This window comes from Brassica napus, chromosome A10 (assembly GCF_020379485.1).
Source record: "Brassica napus cultivar Da-Ae chromosome A10, Da-Ae, whole genome shotgun sequence".
Classification (NCBI taxonomy): Eukaryota; Viridiplantae; Streptophyta; class Magnoliopsida; order Brassicales; family Brassicaceae; genus Brassica; species Brassica napus.
In genome coordinates this window covers 9062066-9085064 of record NC_063443.1, presented here as the reverse complement: position 1 = coordinate 9085064, position 22999 = coordinate 9062066, and the positions used below count along the sequence as shown (strand labels likewise).

The following is a 22999-nucleotide window of genomic DNA, read 5'->3' as shown; positions in this document are numbered from 1 at the left end:
TGTTAGTAGCAACAAGTGATTTAAGCTGTAATTATAAAAGTGTCCTACAACGTAATATTCTGATAATAATTTCAAAAACCAAAAAGCAATATCATGCTTTATGGCTCTACTAGATGAAAATATTGTTTTGTTTTTCCTTATCGTAGTGTTACAAAAGTTCGATACTTAGAACACAGTTTGTGAACAAGAAGTAGATCTTGTAGTAGCTTAAACCAAAACTTCCACATTACATGGGAACATCTGGATCCAACCTTCTCTGAATAGCAGCTGCACCCTGCGTGTATTAAGACGGATCCAAAACGTTACAATAACAACGAAATCAATACACGTAACTGACGTTGAAGAGAAAAATAATGTCTTTGTATCAAACCTCCATGTCCCCAATCTTGTATAAATAGACCATTTCTTCCTTTAGCCGAGCTTGTTCCTTCATAGCTTGCGCCTGCGATTGGATTATACAATCAACGTAAGACTTGTGCCAGTGACCAGATTAATAGCAAAGGAAACCGCAAAGATCTCAAAGAAGGAACTGACCATTCCGCCTTCCATTGATCGCTTTAGAGCTAAAACTTCTTCTTCCTTCTGCTTCTCCCGTGCTTCCTGCATCTCTAGCCTGAAAGCAAGAACACAAACATGCCATTAAGGCAACCGATCCACAGCATTTCTATGTGTGCTGATTTAAAGTGAGAATCCTTGGTGTACCGGCGTTGCTCCTCGTCATTGAACACAGTCCGTTCACTCTTCCCAGCTTTCTTCAAACCCTTCTTCATCTCTTTCTCCAACTTACGTCTATAGTAACCATCAATGTCATAGTATCTGCAAAATTTCAAATAGATACGACATGATAAACTAATCTTAACAACTACTCGACAACATTCATCAATCCAGGACCAAAAGAAGCTTACTTCTTGGAGGTAAATGTACCAGTATTGTGATCCTCCATGAAACTGTGAAAGAATCAATCAATTACATATCGTTATATTATCAGAAACCAAAAGAAGAACTTCATAGGAACATAAACTCAAGAGATACATACTCTTTAAACATTTTCTTCTCTTCCCATGGTGGCAAGCTTTCCAAGTTGACCTTTTGGACCAAGCAGACAACCAAAATCAATCCACAAAATAGGGCTAAGTTGACATTATTCGCTTTGAAGTTCAATGCAAAATATAAGGTTACAGAGTATATAAAGCTACCTCTTTTACTTCAAGCAGCCATGCTGTGAACTCTGGTCGTTTATTCCTACATATATGAGTAATTAACAACTTCAATATCTAATATCTAAAAAAGACTCAACATTTGTTGAACTATCTATGAGTAATCAGCAACTTCAATAACTAATTGTATTTCAAAAACAAGAAACACAAGTTTACTAGTCTTTACATAAGAATCAAAATATGTAGAACTAAAATCACATTCTTGAATATCAGATTCCGAACTAATCTTGCTAATGTAACAAATAAAGATTTTCCAAAGGGAAAGAGAGAAACTTTACCACATATCAGTCTCTCTGATGACTCCATACTTTCCCCACGATTCAGTGACAGCTCCTTTCTTGGCCTTCTCAGACTTCTTCTCCTTCTTCCGCCTCTTCTTCTTCTTCTTGCTATCTCCATCAACTCCTTTCTCCATCCTTCTCTTCTTCTTCTCTTTCCTTTTCTTCCTCTCTCTCTCCTCCCTCTCCCTTCTCTTCATCTTCCTTCTCCTCCGCTCATCCTCACTCTCACTCTCTGAATCCGAATACTCCGACTCAGATTCTGATTCCGAGCTACTACTGGAATCATCGTGGCGTCTCCTGCTTCGTCTACTACGAGATCTCCGATCTGATTTCCTTTTCCCTCTCGACTTTCTACTTCTTCGTCTCTCTTCCTTGTCCGATTCGGAGTCGCTGCCGCTTTCCAGTCCCGAACCAGAATCGGAGTCTCTGGCCTCTTTTGATTTCCTCTTCGATTCACGGCGACTCACATCTTCTTCTTCTTCTTCGACGGACTTCTTTTCGATACGGCTCCGGGATGAATTTCTTCTGTAGTCTTTATCCTCGACGTCGCCTTTCGCTTTCTCCGGCGGAGATTCGTCGCGGTCTCTTCCCATCTCGCGAAATCGCCGGTGAGTTATCTCGACCCAACCCTAGATCGAAGCGTCATGAAACGTTAGGAATCCTAAAAGCAATGCGGATTGGGCTGTAATTGATAAAGCCCATTTCTAAATATCGTCGTAGAAGAAGGCCCACTAGTAGCAACGTCACCGTGGTTTATACAACCACCAAATGATATGGCGGATTCTCTAATATAGGGCACACTTTTAGTGAGTTATTTTGCTAAATGGTAATGTTATTAAAAAGATAATGAAGATCGGATTAACCAAGAGATGCTTTTCAGTCGATCAGATTTAAGGAGTTGCAAATAAGTTTATAAAAACCCCAAAGAACCTAAAGAAATTAACAGCAAGCAACCCAAACAATGGCTTACGCGAAGTTAATATAACATTGAAACACAAAAACAATATTTTAGATTCGCATCCCAAAACGCTTATGTAACGAAACAGAGAACAAGAAAGGTGAGATCGACCCAGTCTCACCGAACTGACTCCTAGCAGGCATGATAGAAGCACCTGGCTCACGTCCCGGAGCTCTGCTGGAAGAGGACGTCAATAAAACAAGCCCAAGCTAACACAGAAGTTCGCTAGAATGTAAACCTGCTTACTACACCGCTTACTTTTAGTGAGTTTTAAGATCTACCTATACCCCCAAGTATTATTATAGAAATATGATGCATACGTATAGAAAATCCGAATAAAGTTTAGGAAGTTTGCACATGAAAACCCAAAAAAGCAAATATGAATCCGACCGTCCATGCCGATTGCTTTCATAAGCAAAGAGCGGTTGGAAACCTCTTTTAGGGACATTGCAGAGAAATAGATATTGAAAGTTCATTTCATGAAAATGGCAGAAATATTGTTCCAGAGGAGCAAATGTGTACCACTAGAAATGCGAAACTGAGCTGTGTGATGGGACATCACAGATCGTTCTCGAGCTGATGAGGAGGCAGAATATTGAAGACGTTTGTATAAGGACTCTGTAGAGTTGAATTCCAATGTTGGTAGAAGCAGAGTAAACATAGCATGGACGGAGAGGCTGTTGTCTAGGCTGTGAAGAGTATAAAGGGTGTTTGCTAGTAGTGTGCAAACACATGTAAAGAGCTCACTGCAATTTTCAAGATCCAAGAGAATTAAGCAAGCTCACAAAGAGTCGATATAGAGCGTTTAAATTTAGCTCTTTCAATGTTCAATAAACGTTACATAAATTTAGAAACTACTCAAAACTGATGGTAAATTTTTAATTTGTTACAACAGCATTATATCTGTTTTTACCAAATTATAATTTACACTTGAAGACTGAGGCCTCCTCTGGTTACTAACCTCCAGTTGATTTCAGCATGGCCGGCCGTTCCATGCTTCAAAACTTACTTATTCTTCCGTCTTCTTTTCTTCGAACTCGGTTCTTCTTCTTCACCATCATCATCATCCACCATTTTCTTCTTCTTGCTCTTACTCTTCTTCCTCCGGGAAGACTCTTTCGTAGTAACCTTACCAGGAGTGTCAACTAGCACAGGAGTATTGTCTCCGTTCACAGCATCCCCTCTAGGGAACGAGCCTTCCTCGTCTTCTTCGAGTTGCCAGTTGCAGAAAAGCCCACCATTGCTTTTGCCGTTAGCCGACATTGGCAATGGCTCTCCCGCACCGGGAAGCAAGCTGTTGAAAGTGACATCCCCGTTTTTCCCACCTTTGCGCTCTAACAGAATCCGGTCTGGTCTGATTATAGTGCCGAGAATGCTTCGGTTCGGTCCTAAAGCTAGAATAGCTTTCGTGTTTGTTAAAGTGGACAAGGCCATTGAAAATGCTGATCGAATCTGTAAGAAAGAACTTGTCTTTTAGTAAAGCATATGTCCACCTTGTTGAAATTATGTACTTCTCTGATAGATTAGAGCAGTGAAGAGAACCTGAAAGTAGTTGAATGAGCTCTTGCCAATGTCATTCTCTGGTGTCTGGTTACCCAAATAAGAACCAAGTTAATACTGTTTGTCTGCTAAATTCTAACGCTGCTTGTGTTCATACAAAACCAAAGCTCGAAAGCTAACCTGTGGATCCTCGATAGAGATAAGCCCTGGACGGGCTGGGTTCAGGAAACTGGAGAGACAAAAATGAAGAAGACAAAGGTAAATTCGCCAAAAGACGCAAAAGGTACAGGTCGCTGATGTCTCAGGGAGTTGAGATAGCCAATAAAGATGAGAACCAAGTAAACAAACACTCCATTGTGGGTTTAGTGAGTTTACCCTTTGTTGGACTTTGAAAAGAAAGAACCTCCCTTCCTGCAAGATACACCCACATCTGCGGTGTTTAATTTTCGCCCATAAAAGTCGAAGAACTTAACCTACAAGAAAGAAGGATATTAGCCAATACAATCAGAAGCTTCGAGTCGCAATGACAAGAACATACCAAGAGAACTCCCAAGTTATGCTCTGGTGGGCTTCGACCATCTTTGAGGTACTGTTTCATAAATAAACAAAGGTACAAAGTAAGTCCAGTTTAGAGATTTTTTTTCTCTTTTGTTCGGGGGTGAAAGATCTAGGAATGTGAAACTCAAGTGACCAATGTTACCTTGAGAAAAGCGATGAGCATTGCTAGAAGTGCATATGAACCAATTCCACCACTGTACACCTGCCAAAAACATTAACATTATTGAATGTTTGGGACTGGGAAAAAGGATGGCGTAAAGAAAAGACAAAAGTAATCTTTTTCCAGACCTCATTGAGTTCTCTCTGCTGTAGAAACACTTTCAGAATTAGACACAATGGTCGTAAAGGAGGCAACTTGACTACAGCATCCTGAAAAATAAGTCAAAAGAATTACCGTGATGAGATCTTCACACATAATCGAGAAACATGATAAGCTGGTAAAGAAGTATTATTCAGCTGAAATCACAAACCTGTATAAACTCAGCTGCCTTTGGTCCATTCTCCATATCAAAACTGTAAAGTAAGTCAGTGACAAATTTAATAACTCATAGTAAATAAATTCACATAATAGTTCATTCAAAGGGTCGTGTGTGGGTTTGTATATATTTGCTGAACCTTAGATCAAATGAAATACTGCTTTTCTTCTCGACGAACTTGATAATTGGTACACGAGCCTTAGCAATCACCTGCACAAATGAGAAAGCTAACTATGAGACAGTCACTCTGAGATGCTGACATGTTATAATAGAAAGTCAAAAAAAAATACCAGAATATTCTTTGCAATCCCCCTTTGTGACAATGCCCTGGAGAGTGCTTTCAGACCTAGTTGAGGATTTGTGATACCCGACTCCAAAATGACCACCTTTATATACAGCCACAAGTAAAAAAAAAATTCACTGTTAGGATAAAATAAGAGTTATCAGAGAATCCACCAAAACAAAAAAGATGAACACTTACATCGATATCACTTGTTGGAAGATAAAGCCCTGTCTTGTATGATCCAAAAACTTCTACCTGGAACAGAGAGATTAACACTTTTGAATTAACCTCTAATCAGTGAGAAAGCTTAAAGCTTTTCATATAAAGGACTAAATGGGCACCTTGCAATCAGGCCAGATATATTGAATAACACTTCTAACACTATCCATTGCTGCATCACGCTGCGCTTTCTCATCTAGAGTTGGTAAGAGAAACTCGCTGAAATCAACTATCTCTGCAACACCGATAGAGAATCAATGCTAAAACAAGAAAAAAAGGATTTGTTTCTCTCTCTTTTTTGTTTCTACATTATATTACCTTTATGCAGTTGAAGCATTGGGATCTTGGAACAGCTGTTCTCGTTAAACCAGTTAGTCTCTAATCTGGGCTCTTCAGCTTCTTTGTCTTTCCTCCTCTTTCTGCTCTTCTTCGAGGCCACAACCGGCGTAACAAATTCTTCGCCGTTCTCCTTCTCCCCGGCGTCCACGTCCAGTGAGAAGAAATCAACCGTGTCTGATTCCACCGGCGCTGTGTCGACGGTTAGATCAGAGATCTCGTTGCGGTAAACAGAATAGTTGTGAGATTCGTCGTGCGTAGCTGGAGACTGGTTCCAATCTGAGAGGCTAAGTGGAGGAAGAGCGTCGTATACGAAAGCCGGAGCTTCCGACTCCATTGGAGATTGATGGAGTTTGAATCTGGGGTTTAGGGTTTCGCCGCCGCCGTGGATGATACAAAAAACCAATAAATAATGTGTCCGAACAGAAGAAGGAAACAAGGGGGAAAAAGAAAATAATTAAATAAATAATGGTTTTCTTTCTGCATAAAACCCTCCGACCAACGAGAAGATAGTCGGACCGGTTTAGTTTGTTTCTATCGAATTTTAGGTAGCCTCGGGTACGATGGTTTATGATTTTTGTAGAAATCGAACACGATTCGAATCGGTTTATATTTGGTTTAGATTGGATACTTTCTTTCACCAAATTAATTATTACAACTAAAAATATATTCGAACGAGCTAAATATTAATTCAACTAGGTGATTTCCCGTATATAAATTTTTATTATTAATATTAGGGATTTTTTTCCGGGCTACGCCCGGATTTATTCAAATAATATTGTATTTAATATCTTTATTACAATATATTACTTCTATGTTATAAAAATATAAATAGTAAATTGAATTATCAATGAGTAAAACTTGTAATTTTTTAAAATTCTAAAATATGTATAAGATGGTGAACAAATGCGAAATGAATAAAAATTTTGTTATACCTTAGTTATTATCCAAAATATTTTTTCTTGCACATAGGTTATTAAAAAAATATATTATTAATCTCCACATCATATATTTCTTTGTTATATGTATTATTTATATTATATTTATTTATTTTATTTATATGTTATTTAATATTTTATAATATATTTTATGTGTTAAATACACTGAAAATACACTGAAAATTCTATGAAAATATTATTATTACTATATTTTTTTGTCAGAATTTTTTTTTTTGGCATCTGTCAGAAATTATTATTACTATACTATTTGTTTAGTTATAAACAAAAAAAAATCTTACAGTCTAGCTATAGTTTAAATATTATTCTGGATTACAACATAGTATAAAATGATAATCAAAATATTCTCAATAGATATTCATAATTTATTTTAATATTTTTATTATATATTAGTTGGTTTTAAAATTACTATTTTAATAATACAATCAGGTTATTACGCTGTTATTAAAATTGAATTTTATATACTAATTACGTGAATTTTGAATATATTTTCAGTCCAATACTACGATCCAAAAAAAAAAAAATTATGATTTTTTCCATTTCCAGTAAAAACATTATACAATCTTGTACTAATATCACAAATTTAAAATATAAATGATTTCTAATTCGATATAGCCGTATTATTTTAATTTTTATTAAAAACAATTAGTGATTTAGACGATTAGTTTTTTTCTTACTTCGAGTCTTTAATATTTGTTTTGTTAAACTTCATACACTATTTTTATTTTCTTCATACATAAATTTAGAAACATTTGTTGGCCATTATTATCTAATGTGGTATTAGTTTATCCCCTTTAATGGGTTCGTCAAATTTCTTTAATCTTAAACAACTTCCAGAGCAAGTTAAACTGGTCTTACAAAGACGATTAATCTTGTTGGTGTCTTTAGAGAGGTGGCCAAAGCTCATCAACTTTTTTTTATCTTGCACATTCCGTTTAAAGGCCAAGTAATGGAAATAGTACAAAGAACTCTACAATAAACTAACATGGTGGAATTGAGACAAAACATAGTTTTTACGATAATAATACGATCATGTTCTGCATATTACAATTCTAAACTGTATCACAAGGAATTGTCAACATGATTTACTCACTGAGCTAGTTTGTGTCTATTTGTCCTCTTTAGCGCATCCAAAGGCTTGGCTACCATTTTTAATGCCTTCTTTACCGTCTTCCTCTCTCTTTCTTGCAGATCCTCTAACCACAGCATCATGGACTTCTTCATGAGCGATCTATACTTTGTCTTCTCCAAAAGTTCATCATCACATTCTTCAGGAAGCTCAGTACCTTCCACATTCCCTGTCGCCGGCTCACAAACCCCAGTTTTCTTGCACCATCTTTTGATGTAATTGTGGTAGACATGATCTGTCTCTTCAAAGCTACCATTTTATCTTTTGGCTAACCTGCTTTATTCAGCTAGTACTTTACTTCCTCCACATCTTCCATCTCGTCTTTTTTTTGCATATGTTCTCTAGCAGAATGAAATGAGTCTGAAACAAAAATATCAAATATGGTCACGTCAGTCAGGTTCATCAGCTTCCAACTGTCAAAAGTACAACAAATGGATTCTCAGAATTGACCAATAAAAAGTTGCTTGTGAGATGAAAACAAAGGAAAACCATCGCAAAAACACCTGATTGTAAGAGATTAGAGAGCAAACCTGATTGTAACCTACAGAGACGCTTTTCTTGATGCGTTCTTTCCCACGTTGCACCTAAGAACCGTGCCACTTGGTGTAACTGAAACTTCCAAACCAACTTCTTCCTCTCATATATTAACCAACCCCAAACACATATATGCCAATCTAAATTTTATAATAAATTTTAAAGAAGGCACATTCAATTAGATCAGAGTCAAATATTTACATTTTCACATAACTAATGCTCATCTAGACTCCCATATACTACTAAAAACAACATGCTATATTCTTCAAATTTAATTATGATTTATGAATATGTCAAATCCCAAAATTAGTCATTATCATTTACAGGAACGTAAGTTATTGAACATAAACATGGCAGCATCATCGCTTACTGAATTATGGGTCGGACCTTGGATCAGCATAGTGAGAGACGTACTTGTAGACTGCACACACGATCACCAAATATCTCTGCTGCACGGAAAATATAGATATCACACATCTCTACCCTCTGGCATTCTGGAACTTTTTTGGTGGCTTCTTCATAAACTTTCATAGCTTGTTTGGCCAGACCATAATCCTCTTTCAGCTTGGCATACTGAAGGTATAAGGTTCTGACATACATCATCTGATGGAGCCTAAAAGAAAGATAAGAGAAGTTAGATCAAGTACAAATCGATAGACAACAAAAAAATAACCTTTAAACCAAAAATATTGCGTATGAAAGATAGATTAGATTACCATGGAAACAGCATGTTCAAACAACTCTATTGCCCGCTCCAGCTTTGTCTTCCCATATCTCTTCACAAACTTTGTAAGATATAAGTTACCATATGTCTTTAACATGAAATACTTGAATATCTTCAAAATTGAATCTCATCAATTTTATACAAATAAACTTTATATACAAATTAAACAGAATCTACGTCTGCAACTTATATAAGATAATAATCACATTGTATACACTATTAAGCTCTTACCTTATCAATTATTGCGAGAAAGGAAAGGGACGATAATGTAAGGGAGCTAGAAAGCCTCAAGATACTTGGAATAGGCTTTGTCCAGTCAGTTTCGCAACTCTCAACCACACATCTATCAAATAGCTCCAACAAAATGGATTAACTGGGACAGTAGTTCTGATCCGGCTGATTTGGCTTTCAATAAGCAAAAATAAGATGAAACTGATCGAAGGACAAAACGTTTGACGTTTGGATGTACTCACTCATAATTAAATATGGCTGTATTTTTGTTGTTGTAAATGATATTGCCTATTGGACCGAGATACCATGAATCTGTGATAGAACATATTATGAAATCATTAACACATCAGTTCATCACTGATTCATAGACCTAGCATCTCTTAGTTCTGATAAAAATCTATAAGCAATTAAATAACTGTGAAGTAGAAAAATTGTTGGGAAGAAGAGATACATAAACAGAGAATAGGGCTAACCTTTTGTCGGAGAAGTGCATGTCGAAAACAGAACATATTCATGTGAAATAAACATACTATATAGATCATTCTAAATAATTTGGATTACAACTACACATAAGCAAGAACAAAAACAAAAACGATAAGAACAAAAAAAATCAAATAAGATTAAGATGTGACCGAAGCCAATAGTGTATTTGTGGTGAGTGATCCTGTAGCATCAGACAATAGAATGAGAGAAATTGGGGGAGTTGGAACGATAACGTAAAAATTGGAAATAAAAGATTGAGTTTAATGCGTAGTAATGTGGAGGTGAATTAACCACATGGAAAGAAAGAGTTACAGCAACGTCTGATTTTTAGATGCTAAAGAGGCAACATGATGAAGGGAAGGAGGAGATGGTTTTGGTTTTGGTTTTGGTTTTAAAGTGACCCAATTATAATATTATTAGCCCATAATAATTTGTTGCAGAAAACGTTGGCCCATTTTCTTACATGTGACATGGCAAGTGGATATGAAATATTGTATTGTGATTGGTTGATTTTTTAATCTGAGATGGCATCCCTCTCCATTGAGCATATCTCCATTTTAGTATTGTTAGATTATATAATTTAATTTTACTTATTTTGTAATTTACATTGTAATTAATATGCATAAATTGTTTAAATAAGATTATGTTATTTCAATTAGACGTATGATTTTGGATATATGATATCTCGTTTATTTAGTTATTATTCAGGTATATCTGATAACATCTACTTTTCGATTCAACCAAAATATTTTTGTTCTATGGATTCAAAATTTGATTAATTTTTATTAGCATTTAATTTTATTATTGTCTTAGATTTTTAGATATATTTTAGTAAGATTGTGTATAATTTAGCATATGTTGTTTTAAGAATCAAATAGTAAAAATAAACTAAAATGTTAATCGTTTGAAAGTTACATAGAACAATGATAGTATTTTGAAACCTCATGCATATATATATATATATATATATATTACACAGAAGAACTTAATTGTAGTAATTGGTTAATATTTCTATAATATTATTTGAGAATTTCACATATATATATATATTAATAATGTTGAGTTATTTTATAATTTATGTTTATAGAAATATTACTATAAATAATATATTATTATTATTTTGGTTAAAATTTGGTTTTGGATATAAGAATTTTTATCAACCCAGTTACTCATTTTCTATGTATATTGTATTATATATATTTCTTCAAATTAAAGTAGAACTATTTTTAATCTAACTCAGTTAAATAAAATTATTTGTAACAGTTTTGTTCTTCGTTTTAGATATGTAAGTATATTTTCATTTTTAATAATTTGGTACATCTTGATTTGAAAAAATAAAAATAGAAAAGATAAACTGACGATTAGCACGAAGATGAATAAAACACATAGCCGACAAAATTAAAAGAAAAAAGGGAAATTGCCACAAATACCACATTCATAGTACCACTTTTCATGTTTACACTAACCACTTTTACACTCACTTTTAATGAAGGCTAAAATACAATTATATTTGTTAGGGTTAACTAATATAGACTTAGGGTTTAGAGTGGAGGGGTGGGATAGAATTTTTAGAATGTGAAATTTATGATTCTAATAAATATATAAATAAATACTTAAAAAAATATATAAATAAATTTAAATAATAGTTTCAAACATAATTTTCGTTTTTCAAAAAGAAATTTGAAAAAAATAAAAACAAATTCAAAAAAAAAATTCAAAAAAAAATAATTTTATAAAAAAGTTCGAATTTGAAAAAAGTATAATTCGAAAACATAAAAAAAAAAATTTTAAAATATTTTTTTTACTTTTTTTATTATTATTTTTATTTAAATAATAATTTATTATATATATATAAATAACAAGGGCATAAAAGTCTTTTGCCACTTAATGAAGAAGATATTTTTGAAAATGTCTCATTAGTGGTGGTAAAAATGAAAAGTGGTACCATAAAAGTGGTAAACATGTAATTTCCCCTATAATATAACCTTAAAAACTTTAAATCGGTACATTTATATAATTTGTAATTTAAATTAGAAAATATTTTCAAATTAATGAAAGATCTTTTTTAAACAGTAAATATTGATATCCAAACAAGATTTTATAATTTAAAAGCGTATAGAAGCTCTATTGGATTTCTTAATAACACTATTGGATTTTATCAAATCTATACAGCCTAATCTTCATAATCGGATAGTTGTTATACTAGATTCTAATTTATTTTCCTTTCATAAATACTTAAACATTTAAATATTAATACTTTTGATATGATATCGCATTATTTAATATAAACAGCACGCATATACTAACAACTCTACTATTTTTTTTATTTTTTTATTATAAATAAAAATCAGATAAACATGAATACAAAGTCGATTACAAACCCGATTCAACTAAAATTTACCTAGATTCAAATATTATAATACTAGCTTCGCATCAACCACCTACGACACATTCCGCTAGACTATTCCAAAATGTAAATATCATTTCTTAATGCTTTATTATATATTAAATATAAATATCATTAGACCAATTTATCGATGTAAATTTAAACTATATATACATACTTTGAATGTAATTGTGTAACCAGGAGTTTTCCTGCGCCATGCGCAGAATTAGTAATTTTTAACAAAACATTTTTTATTTCAAAAGAAAATTTTGATTTATATTTCAACATTATTAATTTATATTTGGGTAAATTTTATGTTTACCACTTTGATGATACCACTTTTCATCTTTATCATCACTAAAAAGACATTTTCAAAAACACCTTATTCATTTAGTGACAAAAGACTCTTGTGCCCTTGTTCTTTATGTATATAATAAATAAATGTTTAAATAAATAAAAAATTTAAACCCTAAACCATCAAACCCTATTTCGAAATTCAAACCCTAAACCCTATAACTCAACTCTAAACCCTAAACCATTAATCATAAACCCTATATTGTTTTTGAATGATCATAAACTTGTATTAATATGAACATTTATTTAATATTATAAGAAGATACACATTATTTTAAAACCATATGAGTAAAAAATATCATTTAATAATAAAACATATATATATAGATTATACTATATACCATAAGATTACATAAATATTTTAATATTAAAACTTTCAATGAATTTTCAAAAACATTTATAAATTATAAACTTATTAAAGATTTCACATTGAAAATTTTGTTATCGATGATTTAAATATTCACTTATAAAATGATATGAATGATCATAGAACTGTATGATTATAAATTTTCATTTAATAAATGACTATATAAAATATACTATTCTTAGAAAAATAGGTTGGTCCATCTTGACTTACATTATATTTTTTATTAAACTAACTATCGAATTGATAAATAATCTACCAAATTTTTTTTGCACTTTCCTTAATTAGAAGCTACGAAATTACCTAATATGATTAACGTATATATGAAAATTAATTATTATGAATAATAAATATTTGATAACAATTTTGGTATCTTAGTTCTTTTTTTTTAATTTTATATTATTGAAAGATATTAAAAATCACATTAAATATATAATAAAAACATTTATATTTTTTCTTATATGTTATATTTGAATTTTTCAAAACGTCTATATATTATTAGAAATTTGAATATTCCCACTCTGAAAATTTTGTGATCAATAGATTATTTTTTTGTTATAATAAGTTACAAATGATCATAAAATATAACGCATATGAATTTTTATTTAATAAATATTCAAACTAAATAATATATATATATATATATATAAACACTAATGATTTAAAGCAACAAGATTGGCTGATCAATTTAGTCGTCCAGTTGAAATCTTTCAAAAGTATGTGAAAGACTAAAGTCAAAATAAATATGGATTTAGAATAGTAGTTATATTTTACTAACCAAATACCGAAAAAAACCGAACCGAACCAAAACCAACCCGATATCCGGGTTGAACACCCGTAATCTAAATGAAGACAAACTATTGTTTCATTCTCAAAAATATAATAAATATAATAACTTAATTCCGCGCAAGGCGCGGATCTTATCCTAGTTTATCGATGTAAATTTAAACTATATATACATACTTTGAATGTAATTGTGTAACGAGGAGTTTTCCTGCGCCATGCGCAGAATTAGTAATTTTTAACAAAACATTTTTTATTTCAAAAGAAAATTTTGATTTATATTTCAACATTATTAATTTATATTTGGGGAAATTTTATGTTTACCACTTTCATGATACCACTTTTCATCTTTATCATCACTAAAAAGACATTTTCAAAAACACCTTATTCATTTAGTGACAAAAGACTCTTGTGCCCTTGTTTTTTATGTATATAATAAATAAATGTTTAAATAAATAAAAAATCTAAAAAAATAAATAAAAAATTTAAACCCTAAACCATCAAACCCTATTTCGAAATTCAAACCCTAAACCCTATAACTCAACTCTAAACCCTAAACCATTAATCATAAACCCTATATTTTTTTTTGAAATACGAACCCTAAACCCTTAACCATCAATCCTAAACCCTACATTTCTTTTAAATACGAACCCTAAACCCTGAAACATCAACTCTAAACCCTAAACCCCGAAACATCAACTCTAAACCCTAAACCCTAAACTTCAACTCTAAACCCTAAATCATCAACACTAAACCCTAAACTATCAACACTGAACCCTAAACCCTAAAAAGTAAACTCTAAACCCTAAACCCCAAAAATTAACCCTAAACGCTAAAACATCAACTCTAAACCCTATACCCTAAACCTTCAACTCTAAACCATAAACCCTAAAACCCTAGAGTTGATGTTTTAGGGTTTAGATTTGAAAATTTAGGGTTTTAGGGTTTAGAGTTGATGTTTTAGGGTTTATATTTGGAGGTTAGGGGTTTTAGGGTTTAGGGTTCGAATTTCAAAAAAATATAGGGTTTAGGGTTGATGATTTAGGGTTTATAGTTAATGTTTTAAGTTTAGATTTAGGGTTTAGATTTGATGTTTTAGGGTTTTGATTTGAAGGTTTAAAGTTTAGGGTTAAGGGTTGTTGTTTCGGGGTTTAGGGTTTAGAATTGATGTTTCGGGGTTTAGGGTTTAGTGTTGATGATTTAGGGTTTAGAGTTGATGTTTTAAGTTTAGATTAGTTAACCTTATTTTTTGTCTAAGTTAATTCAAAGGTTATAAATGTCTTTTAACTTTAATTAAAGATGAGTGTAAAATTGGTTAGTGTAAACATGAAAAAGTAGTATTTTGAAAATAGTATTTTTGGCAATTTCTCTTTTCTAAAATCATTTCAGTACTTATGAGTTATCCGGTTTGGTTTGGTTGCCTTGTTTCTGCCGCCGTGAATTTTGTTAAACCAAGTTAAATTAGTACTGACATTAGGTAGAAACCCTAGTTAGTGTGTCTTGCCATGAAGGCTTTTCCAAGTTGTATCTCCAAAACTTAATGGGAAAATCCCACAAAAAACCTTCAAAGTGTCAAGTACTTCCACTTTAAACCTCCAAATACTATGTTTCCATAATAAACCCTAAAACTGACAGCATTCTTAACAAAAACTGTAAAAGTGGCTTATGTGTTTTGTCTTATATTTGGATAGACAGAATTATAAACTCTGTTAACGTCGTAACTAACTCCGTTTCTTTTTGATAAAACATGTGCTTTATTGTAATTACTTATATTTTTAACAAATCATATATCTATTTTATTCCTCTGTTTCGATATGCAGCTCAACTGGTTGGTGTGTAACAGATTTTTGACTTGATTTTCATGATTCAGATTCACCCAAAACGTCAACCAAAACCAAGAAAAAATAAAAGCAGTCCATCAGTTGGATCAAGCTCTCAGCCGTTACAAACAGCTCAATCAAGTTATGCATTTCCTGCTGCTTCTAGTGCTCCTCAGCAATCTGTCCCCTCCAACCAACCAGCCAAACATGTGATGCTTTGAATAAAAAACTGATTACAAATTGAGAAGAAAACTTTGTTAGGTCTATCACTGATTCACAACCTCCAGAATAAAAAACTTTGAATAGCTGTGATGTTGTTTCTCCTTTTTTGGTGACTCTTACTTTATTTCGATTGCTATCGTAAGAAATACAATGGAGTAGTTGAATTTAATTTTTTCTTTTCTTTTTAACATACGAAGGCCTCGTAAATTTTGAATCACAAGATCAAAATATTAAACTATTCTTACTCTATTTTGTCTCTGGGTAGATTTTTATTACTTTATGGTTTTCTATTTTTCAGCAATTTGTCATTTATACGAAACAAGTAGTCTCCAATTATATGAAATCCCCTAAAAGCTTGTTCTATACACTCGAGCAATATCTCTGTTTCAATGAAAAACGTTGAATCTGTTACTTAGTGAGCACTTGAAAGCTTTTACATATCGAAAAAGGAGTGCTCTCAAAAGCTCTGTGTTCTTCCAGTGGATACTCCAGCCATCCGTACTGTCTGTTTCTTTCTGTAGTATACAGCTGATCCGCTTACAAGTAACAGTCCTAGCATAAACGCCTCAAAACCAAGAACTGATACTCTCTCCTCATTCGCAGGAGGAAAACAGCTTCTATAAGTTTTTTAAGACTGAGACTTCTAGGCTTTCGGTGAAGAGTCATCACGCAGATTCCTCTGTTTCACAAATGCATCAACAACATCTTCGTCACCCTCATCATTGACATTAGATTGATCCCTTTGTTGAGTCTCTTTTGCATCTTTCTTGTCTGAAGCTTCTTCTCCTCTTACCTCTATGCATTTAAAAGGAATTCTATAACCCGTTTCACTGCAACGATACTTCTCTTTTCTCCTTTCAGAGGAATTGCAAGAAACACAAGGACCTGAAGGAGAGCATTCGAAGGTGACGTTGCTTCCCTTCGAAGTTTCTTTGAAACCTAGAAGGAACCTACGCAACGCTTCTCGTCTCTTCGTTTCTGTTCATGTGCTCTGGCAAGAAACGATGATGAAATTGCAACACCGTAGGCGAAGAGGATGATCATATAAAATGGAGATTTCAGAGAAGCCATCTCCTTCGTCGTCGTCGTCCTATTGTTTTCTCTTTAAAATATTTTATTATTTTCAAAACATATACGATGGTTCTATTAAAATATAAGTAATTAAAATAAGGCACATGTTTTATCAAAGGAGACGGAGTCAGTTACGACGTTAACAGAGTTTATAATTTTGTCCATCCTAATATAAGACAAAACACGTAAACCACTTTTACAGTTTTTGTTAAGAATGTTGTCAATTTTATGGTTTATTATGGAAACATAGTATTTGGAGGTTTAAAGTGGAAGTACTCGACACTTTGAAGGTTTTTCGTGGGATTTTCCCAAAACTTAATCATGTCCGGGTTCATTGTGACTTCCTAATATTGATAGACGTGGTACATGCGATTATGTAAGCTTGTTATACATGTTTCTACTGAAAATACTCCTACAAACTTATATTCCTCTAAACCAATCGTCCAACTCAGCTTATTTTAATGAGTGTATATATATATATCATTCTCTTCTCAATGGCAATGAAGATGATCTCGAGAGTGTCTCCATAGGATCTGTTCTTAGCTCTGGGGTCGTTGCTGAAGAAATAGAGACACAAGATCGAAGAAGAGGCGTTCCAACTCTACTTGAAGATTCATTAGGTACAGAAGCAGAAGCATTACGAGGTTGGACTGGCTGTAACTCAAGCTCAACACCTTTCTGTCCTCGTTGTTGTGGATAAGTTTCAACAACATCAAGCACTTGATGGTCATATTCTTCAAGAGATGCAACCGTGCTTGTTTCTGTTCTAACAGTGGAATCATCGCCGTAATAACCATGTCTTCTTTTCTTTCTAGTAGCTTTTCCCCAACCTTTAATCGTGTCTCTTATCCTCTGAGGTATCAGAGCCGCTTTATAGTTCGTTCCCATCTAGGAGTCAAACATATTATACAATCCATTAGGGAACAATCAAAAGTCAGAAATCTTGGATGGATTTTAACTCTATTACCTGAGCGACCAATGCATATAGTGGCAGTGTGCTGTAGCTGCATAGAAACTGTCCAGCAAACCTACAAAGAGAAACTCAATATTACTTTAATTCATATGCGCAACAGTCTACAGGATGAGTTGAGGAGAAAAAAATGGTTTAATTACCCTAAAGTAAGTCGGAAGTAGACAAGGAGATGATTCTTTAGGAAGCAAGAGTTGTAACCAAACTGCCACTGAAGAAAAAAATAAAGAAAAAATGTATTGTAAGTTCAAAAAAAAAGCTTACAAAAGATCAATTCAATATATGGTTCATTTGCCATACCCAGAACCAGAAGAATGAAGCCAGTTCAAATGAATTCTGTTGGAGAATGGAAAGCAATTAGCTGCAACTTTTATCAAGACTCTGAACATGGGACCTCGGGATGTTAAGGAAAGATATTGCAAACCTGGAATAGAATGAAGTGGATAAGGGACAAGAGTAGTTCTGGTTTATTGAACCAAAAGAGTTCATCTCTAGGTCTCAGCTTAACTCCGGAAGGATATTCTGTTAAGCCAGCATTCTCCAATGCCAAAGTTGCTATTACATGTTGCAGCTTGGTACCAACCAGAAGTACAAGCTGGAAAACAAAAAATGGAGTTGAAATTTTACTAAAGCTGCCATGTTCTGAAATTAAATGAAAATGAAGTTCTTACAGTTACAGGTATGATTGCTATCCAGAAATAGAGATTTGATCCTGCAGTATCAAGAAGCAGAATCAGATTTAAAACTAAATCCTATAATATGAAAGATTTTTCACTATTGGACTAAAAGGAAACAAAAGAAAATGATCATCTGTCTTTTAATTTGATTTACTCAAAACCTTTAATGTTGAAGAGCATGAAAGCAACTACGAACCCCCAAAGCGGCCCACTGTAGAAGATCATTGAAGCAAAATTAGTCAGTAAATAATTAACACAATGTAATTTGTGATAGACAAATCTAGCATAGTTAAATAGTAGAACTTGATAGATATAAAGCTTAAGTTGGATATATCACACAATGTTTCTAGAAGATAAGGTAGCTCACCTTACACCAACGATCCTTTGAAATTCTTCCTCCATAGAGCGAATCATGTAGCTGTGAAAATCGTACTTTAATGTGAGGTGGTGATTCTGCTCATCAAAGAAATAAAAAGAAGAAACAGCACCAATTAATTTTTATATAGTTGTAAGATTGTTGTCAGCAAATATTCACATAGCATAAGTATCACCCACCACAATGAATCCTTTCCGGAGAGTAAGGTAGTCAGAACGAACAACAGAATGTCCGAATTGCCTGAAGAAACATGTCTGCAAGCATACAAACCGAAGACATCTCAGTCTATATGAACCGATAATTCAGACAAAACCAAATAAATGTATACTGCGTGAATTTCAAAAACTATCAGCTTAGCTTGGTGAACACAAATTATTCTGGTTTATTCCAAACAGTGACTAAGAAAATAAAGAAATGCATATCCAAAGTTGTCCTCATACCACCCATATAAGCAATCTGTTTTTGGCCAGAGGAGCAGATGTATGATACTGAACAAAGGTTGTCTGCCTTCGTAATACTTTTTCTCTTGTCACTGCTGTCTCAAGAAAGCAAAAACAAATTATCAAAGACATGAGCACTGAATAATCAAAGCATTAAACCCACATGAACGAGGAAGCAAACAAAGCGTAATGCTAAAGAAACTTGTGAACATCGTTATAAAATGTAACTGTCAAATACGGTAACAGCATTCTAACTGTACAAGAGAGCAGACTGAAGAATCTTTTGGTGCTCACCAGTTAAGCAATCATGTCGATCCATGCGAGCTACATCTTCCCAGATCCTCCAACTATGAATCTGGATAAGAAAAGCATGCCAATCAAACATGTTAAAAACATAGATTCTTCCAAGATCAACACACACTGAGTTGCTTAATTTTTTAGAGAAGCTAGAAATTCAGAAGAGAAGATACAACCTTGACGATGGCCAGGAGCATGGTCAAGCAGCTGTAGGTAACATGTGTAACCGCCATTATAAAGATGAAGCGATGTAACTGTTCTAAGCCTTCGTATGAAACAAACGGCTCATGCCCCTGCGACAATGAAATATTGTCCCTAAGAAATAAACAGAAGATTCTCTAAATGCTAAATTCTAAAGATTTTAAACCATTTAAAAGTTTACCTCGGTGCAAGTAGCACGGTGAATGCCTTCCTCCAGCTTTCTTCTCCTAAATATGCTGAAAAAGAAGGATTTGGTCAACAGATTTCTCTGGACAGATGATTCGTTTTCAAGTTCCTCCTTAATCTCAGAACGTGTACAAGGAACGAATCTGACGTTGTAGAAACTTGATGGGACACAGATATTGGCTATTGTGCTAGATGTAGCTGTAAGAAGAAGTGATATGAAGCCAAGCAGCATCAACTCTGCAAAAAAAACAAAAATATATATTAGGAAAACAAACACAAAAAGGTTTCATTTTTGGTTAAACAAAAAAAAAATAACCTTCTTTCATCTTCTCCAAAGCAGCAAATAAAGGTTTCCTCTTTGTCTTCCTCAACCACTATCACCAGAAATAAAAACAAGCGATTTAGAGAAAAGGTTGAAGATGATGAGACACATGAATGGAGGGTACTCACAGTGCTAAGACGATAGATGGAGCGTTCAACGATGAGAGAAACGAGGACGAAGACAGTCAAGACTAGAGCAACAGACCAAGTGGGAGATAAAGCCAAGGATCTCTCATTTGATTCTGCTTCGTTTTCTTCTCCTTCTCCCATTCGATTTTTTTTTGCAACAAAGCAACTTTCGAATAACTGAAACTTTGGGAAACTTACCGAAAAACAAGATCACATTCCTTTGATTCTACAACTTTTAAAAGACCCGTCAAGCTTCCTCGGAGTGATTAAGTAATAAGCGATCGAAACAAAGTAAATTTTGAAAATCCTGTGGTGAGATTTGTCGACTGCAGTAAGTCCCAGAAAATCAATCAATCATTCAGCGGCAGAGCGTTACTGATAGAAAGAGAGAGATGTTTGCTAAGGTGAATACGAATTTGGATTTTAGAAAATCGAATGACTATTATTTTAATTTTTTTGGAAGTAGAAAACAAAAGCTGTTTTCAGGTCACAACTGGTTGACTTCATGTGCAGTCATGGTTAGTTGTGCTAAGTACGTAGATTTGTGTTATCGAGCCGACCAAACGAAAATAAATAATAAATGTTGACAAGAAAAGGAGGAAAAGCAAAGCGAAGAAGATTCTGACAGATGCCCGAAAACAACCTTCCTCAGCTTCACATGGTAAGATACTCTTCTGGCTTTTCACTCTTATGGGACCTACCTCCTTTTCTAATTACATATCTTGGTTATAAAACACTTAGCTTAAATGCAAGGTTACATGGATATTTTTTTTTTATAAGAAGTGGTTTACTAGGTTACATGGATGTTCCGTCCAAATTCAATTTCCTGTTTCATGTTTGAAAAACATATTTTTAGAACGTAAGTATAGTTTCATGGAAAGGAGGAAGTACTTTTACTGTTTAATTTTTTTTTTTTGCATATCTGTTTAATTTTGGGAAAACTGTTTTTTTAGAGCAAAAAAATGGTAATTATGTCCCTTAAGACTAATCTATATTTTGTGTCATATTTTTCTATAATACCCTTTAATATTTTTGAAAATAAATTTAATAAATAGTTTTACAAACAAAAAAAATTTGGAAAAATAATAACTTTTGATAATATACCTATATGAACTTAGTGATATTTTTTCCAGTTATAAAAAAGTTAAAATTATAAATTTCATATTATGTTCTAAATAAAGTAGAAATGACATTCTACGAAGTAGAAAACGAAATCCACTTTTTTCATTGAATCTACAATGTTTAGAATACGTGATCTACATAAATAGGAGTATTCTAAAAATATTTAGAATACACATTCCGCACTTAACCTATCGTTCTAAAATCTTTAGAAATCAAAATCTACACATTAATATAAATCTAAAACACGTAGAAACCGACTTCTACAGATTTACTATAAATCTAAAACATGTAGAAATCAAAATCTAAACATTACTATAATTCTAAAAAACTGTAGAAACCGATTTCTACATATTAGTTGTATTCTACGGATAAGAAATCAGTTCCTAAAAATATGGAAACAAAATATTTGGGAATATTCACTTTTATATTTTGAAAAAAAAAATCGATTTTAAAAAAAAAACAAAAAAACGAAAAAAGAACAAAAAAATAAAAAAACGAAAAAGGAATAAAAAATTACAATTTTAAGGGCATTACTGCCATTTTGAAAAAAATTAGTCTAATGGGACATAAAGTAGTATCCCTTATATATTAATTGAGGAACATTTGAAAAAATGTAACCTCAATTTTGTATTAATTAAAAGAGGCCCCAATGCATAGGTGGCACTCAATTAGGTAGTCAATTACATTTAATTGAAAAATAAGTATGTCCACATTCGATTTTTATATGTTGTTAGATATATAAGTTGGTCAAACTATATGATATAATGATATGATATGATATTTTCTTTCCTTAAATAAAACCTACGGAATTACCATAAATGACTAATATATATATGACAATTAATGAGTTTAATAATAAAGATTTGATAACAATGTATATCTCCTCCATCATTTTTTGTTTAATTTTATATTATTAAAATAAATTAAACAATCAAATTAGCTATAAAAATAAAATTTAGATTTTTTCGTATATGTTATATTTTGAATTTTTAAAAACGACAATAAATGACTAAAACTATTAAAATTATTATGTTAAAAATTAATGATCAATGGTTTAACATTTTTATTATAAGAAGATACACATGATTTTAAAACCATATGATTAAAAAATATCATTTAATAATAAAATAAATATATATATATATATATATATATATATATATATTAAACACTATATACCATAAGATTACATAAATATTTTAATATTAAAACTTTCAATGAATTTTCAAAAACATTTATAAATTATAAAGTTATTAAAGATTTCAGATTGAAAATTTTGTTATCGATGATTTAAATATTTTTTTATAAAACGATATGAACGATCATAGAACCGTATGATTATAAATTCATATTTAATAAATAACTATACAAAATATACTATTCCTAGAAAAATAG

At 32.5% G+C, this 22999-nt stretch overlaps 4 protein-coding genes and 1 pseudogene across 6 annotated transcripts; all 5 read right to left on the bottom strand.

The window, feature by feature from the left end:
• Positions 1–2153, bottom strand: LOC106371277 (vicilin-like seed storage protein At2g18540). The gene is made up of 8 exons (XM_013811323.3): positions 1496–2153; positions 1197–1242; positions 1037–1086; positions 906–947; positions 703–816; positions 535–613; positions 371–442; positions 1–274 (listed from the first exon to the last, which is right to left on the bottom strand). The coding sequence occupies exons 1-8, from the start codon at positions 2089–2091 to the stop codon at positions 227–229; spliced, it is 1047 nt and encodes a 348-aa protein (XP_013666777.2). The 5' UTR covers positions 2092–2153; the 3' UTR covers positions 1–226.
• A 1091-nt stretch (positions 2154–3244) lies between these two features.
• On the bottom strand, positions 3245–6279 carry LOC106371278 (terminal nucleotidyltransferase 4B-like). The gene is made up of 13 exons (XM_048742799.1): positions 5811–6279; positions 5615–5727; positions 5472–5528; positions 5281–5376; positions 5130–5200; positions 4985–5027; positions 4803–4883; positions 4657–4716; positions 4495–4545; positions 4332–4429; positions 4137–4185; positions 3999–4043; positions 3245–3908 (listed from the first exon to the last, which is right to left on the bottom strand). Exons 1-13 carry the CDS (start codon positions 6163–6165, stop codon positions 3462–3464), a joined length of 1566 nt encoding a protein of 521 aa, XP_048598756.1. The 5' UTR covers positions 6166–6279; the 3' UTR covers positions 3245–3461.
• A 1404-nt stretch (positions 6280–7683) lies between these two features.
• Positions 7684–10695, bottom strand: LOC106370231. 2 transcript variants are annotated; one of them, XR_007317150.1, is made up of 6 exons: positions 9645–10688; positions 9403–9514; positions 9164–9232; positions 8835–9060; positions 8444–8587; positions 7684–8273 (listed from the first exon to the last, which is right to left on the bottom strand). XR_007317150.1 is itself a non-coding variant. In XM_048742798.1 (6 exons), exons 1-5 carry the CDS (start codon positions 9928–9930, stop codon positions 8965–8967), a joined length of 402 nt encoding a protein of 133 aa, XP_048598755.1. In that variant the 5' UTR covers positions 9931–10695; the 3' UTR covers positions 7684–8273; positions 8444–8964. The 2 variants fall into 2 exon arrangements, 1 of the variants encoding a protein (XP_048598755.1); XM_048742798.1 differs by having other exon boundaries at positions 8444–9060; positions 9645–9714; positions 9876–10695.
• A 4759-nt stretch (positions 10696–15454) lies between these two features.
• LOC106417363 lies at positions 15455–16987 on the bottom strand (annotated as a pseudogene).
• A 213-nt stretch (positions 16988–17200) lies between these two features.
• LOC106371279 (MLO-like protein 11) lies at positions 17201–21017 on the bottom strand. 2 transcript variants are annotated; one of them, XM_013811326.3, is made up of 15 exons: positions 20483–21017; positions 20349–20406; positions 20028–20269; positions 19822–19938; positions 19643–19703; positions 19349–19440; positions 19088–19162; positions 18900–18985; positions 18694–18743; positions 18527–18567; positions 18280–18450; positions 18156–18191; positions 17999–18066; positions 17853–17913; positions 17201–17773 (listed from the first exon to the last, which is right to left on the bottom strand). In XM_013811326.3, the coding sequence occupies exons 1-15, from the start codon at positions 20621–20623 to the stop codon at positions 17366–17368; spliced, it is 1707 nt and encodes a 568-aa protein (XP_013666780.1). In that variant the 5' UTR covers positions 20624–21017; the 3' UTR covers positions 17201–17365. The 2 variants fall into 2 exon arrangements, with proteins under 2 accessions (XP_013666780.1, XP_013666779.1); XM_013811325.3 differs by having other exon boundaries at positions 19349–19443; positions 20483–21013.
• Between the last annotated feature and the right edge of the window lie 1982 nt (positions 21018–22999).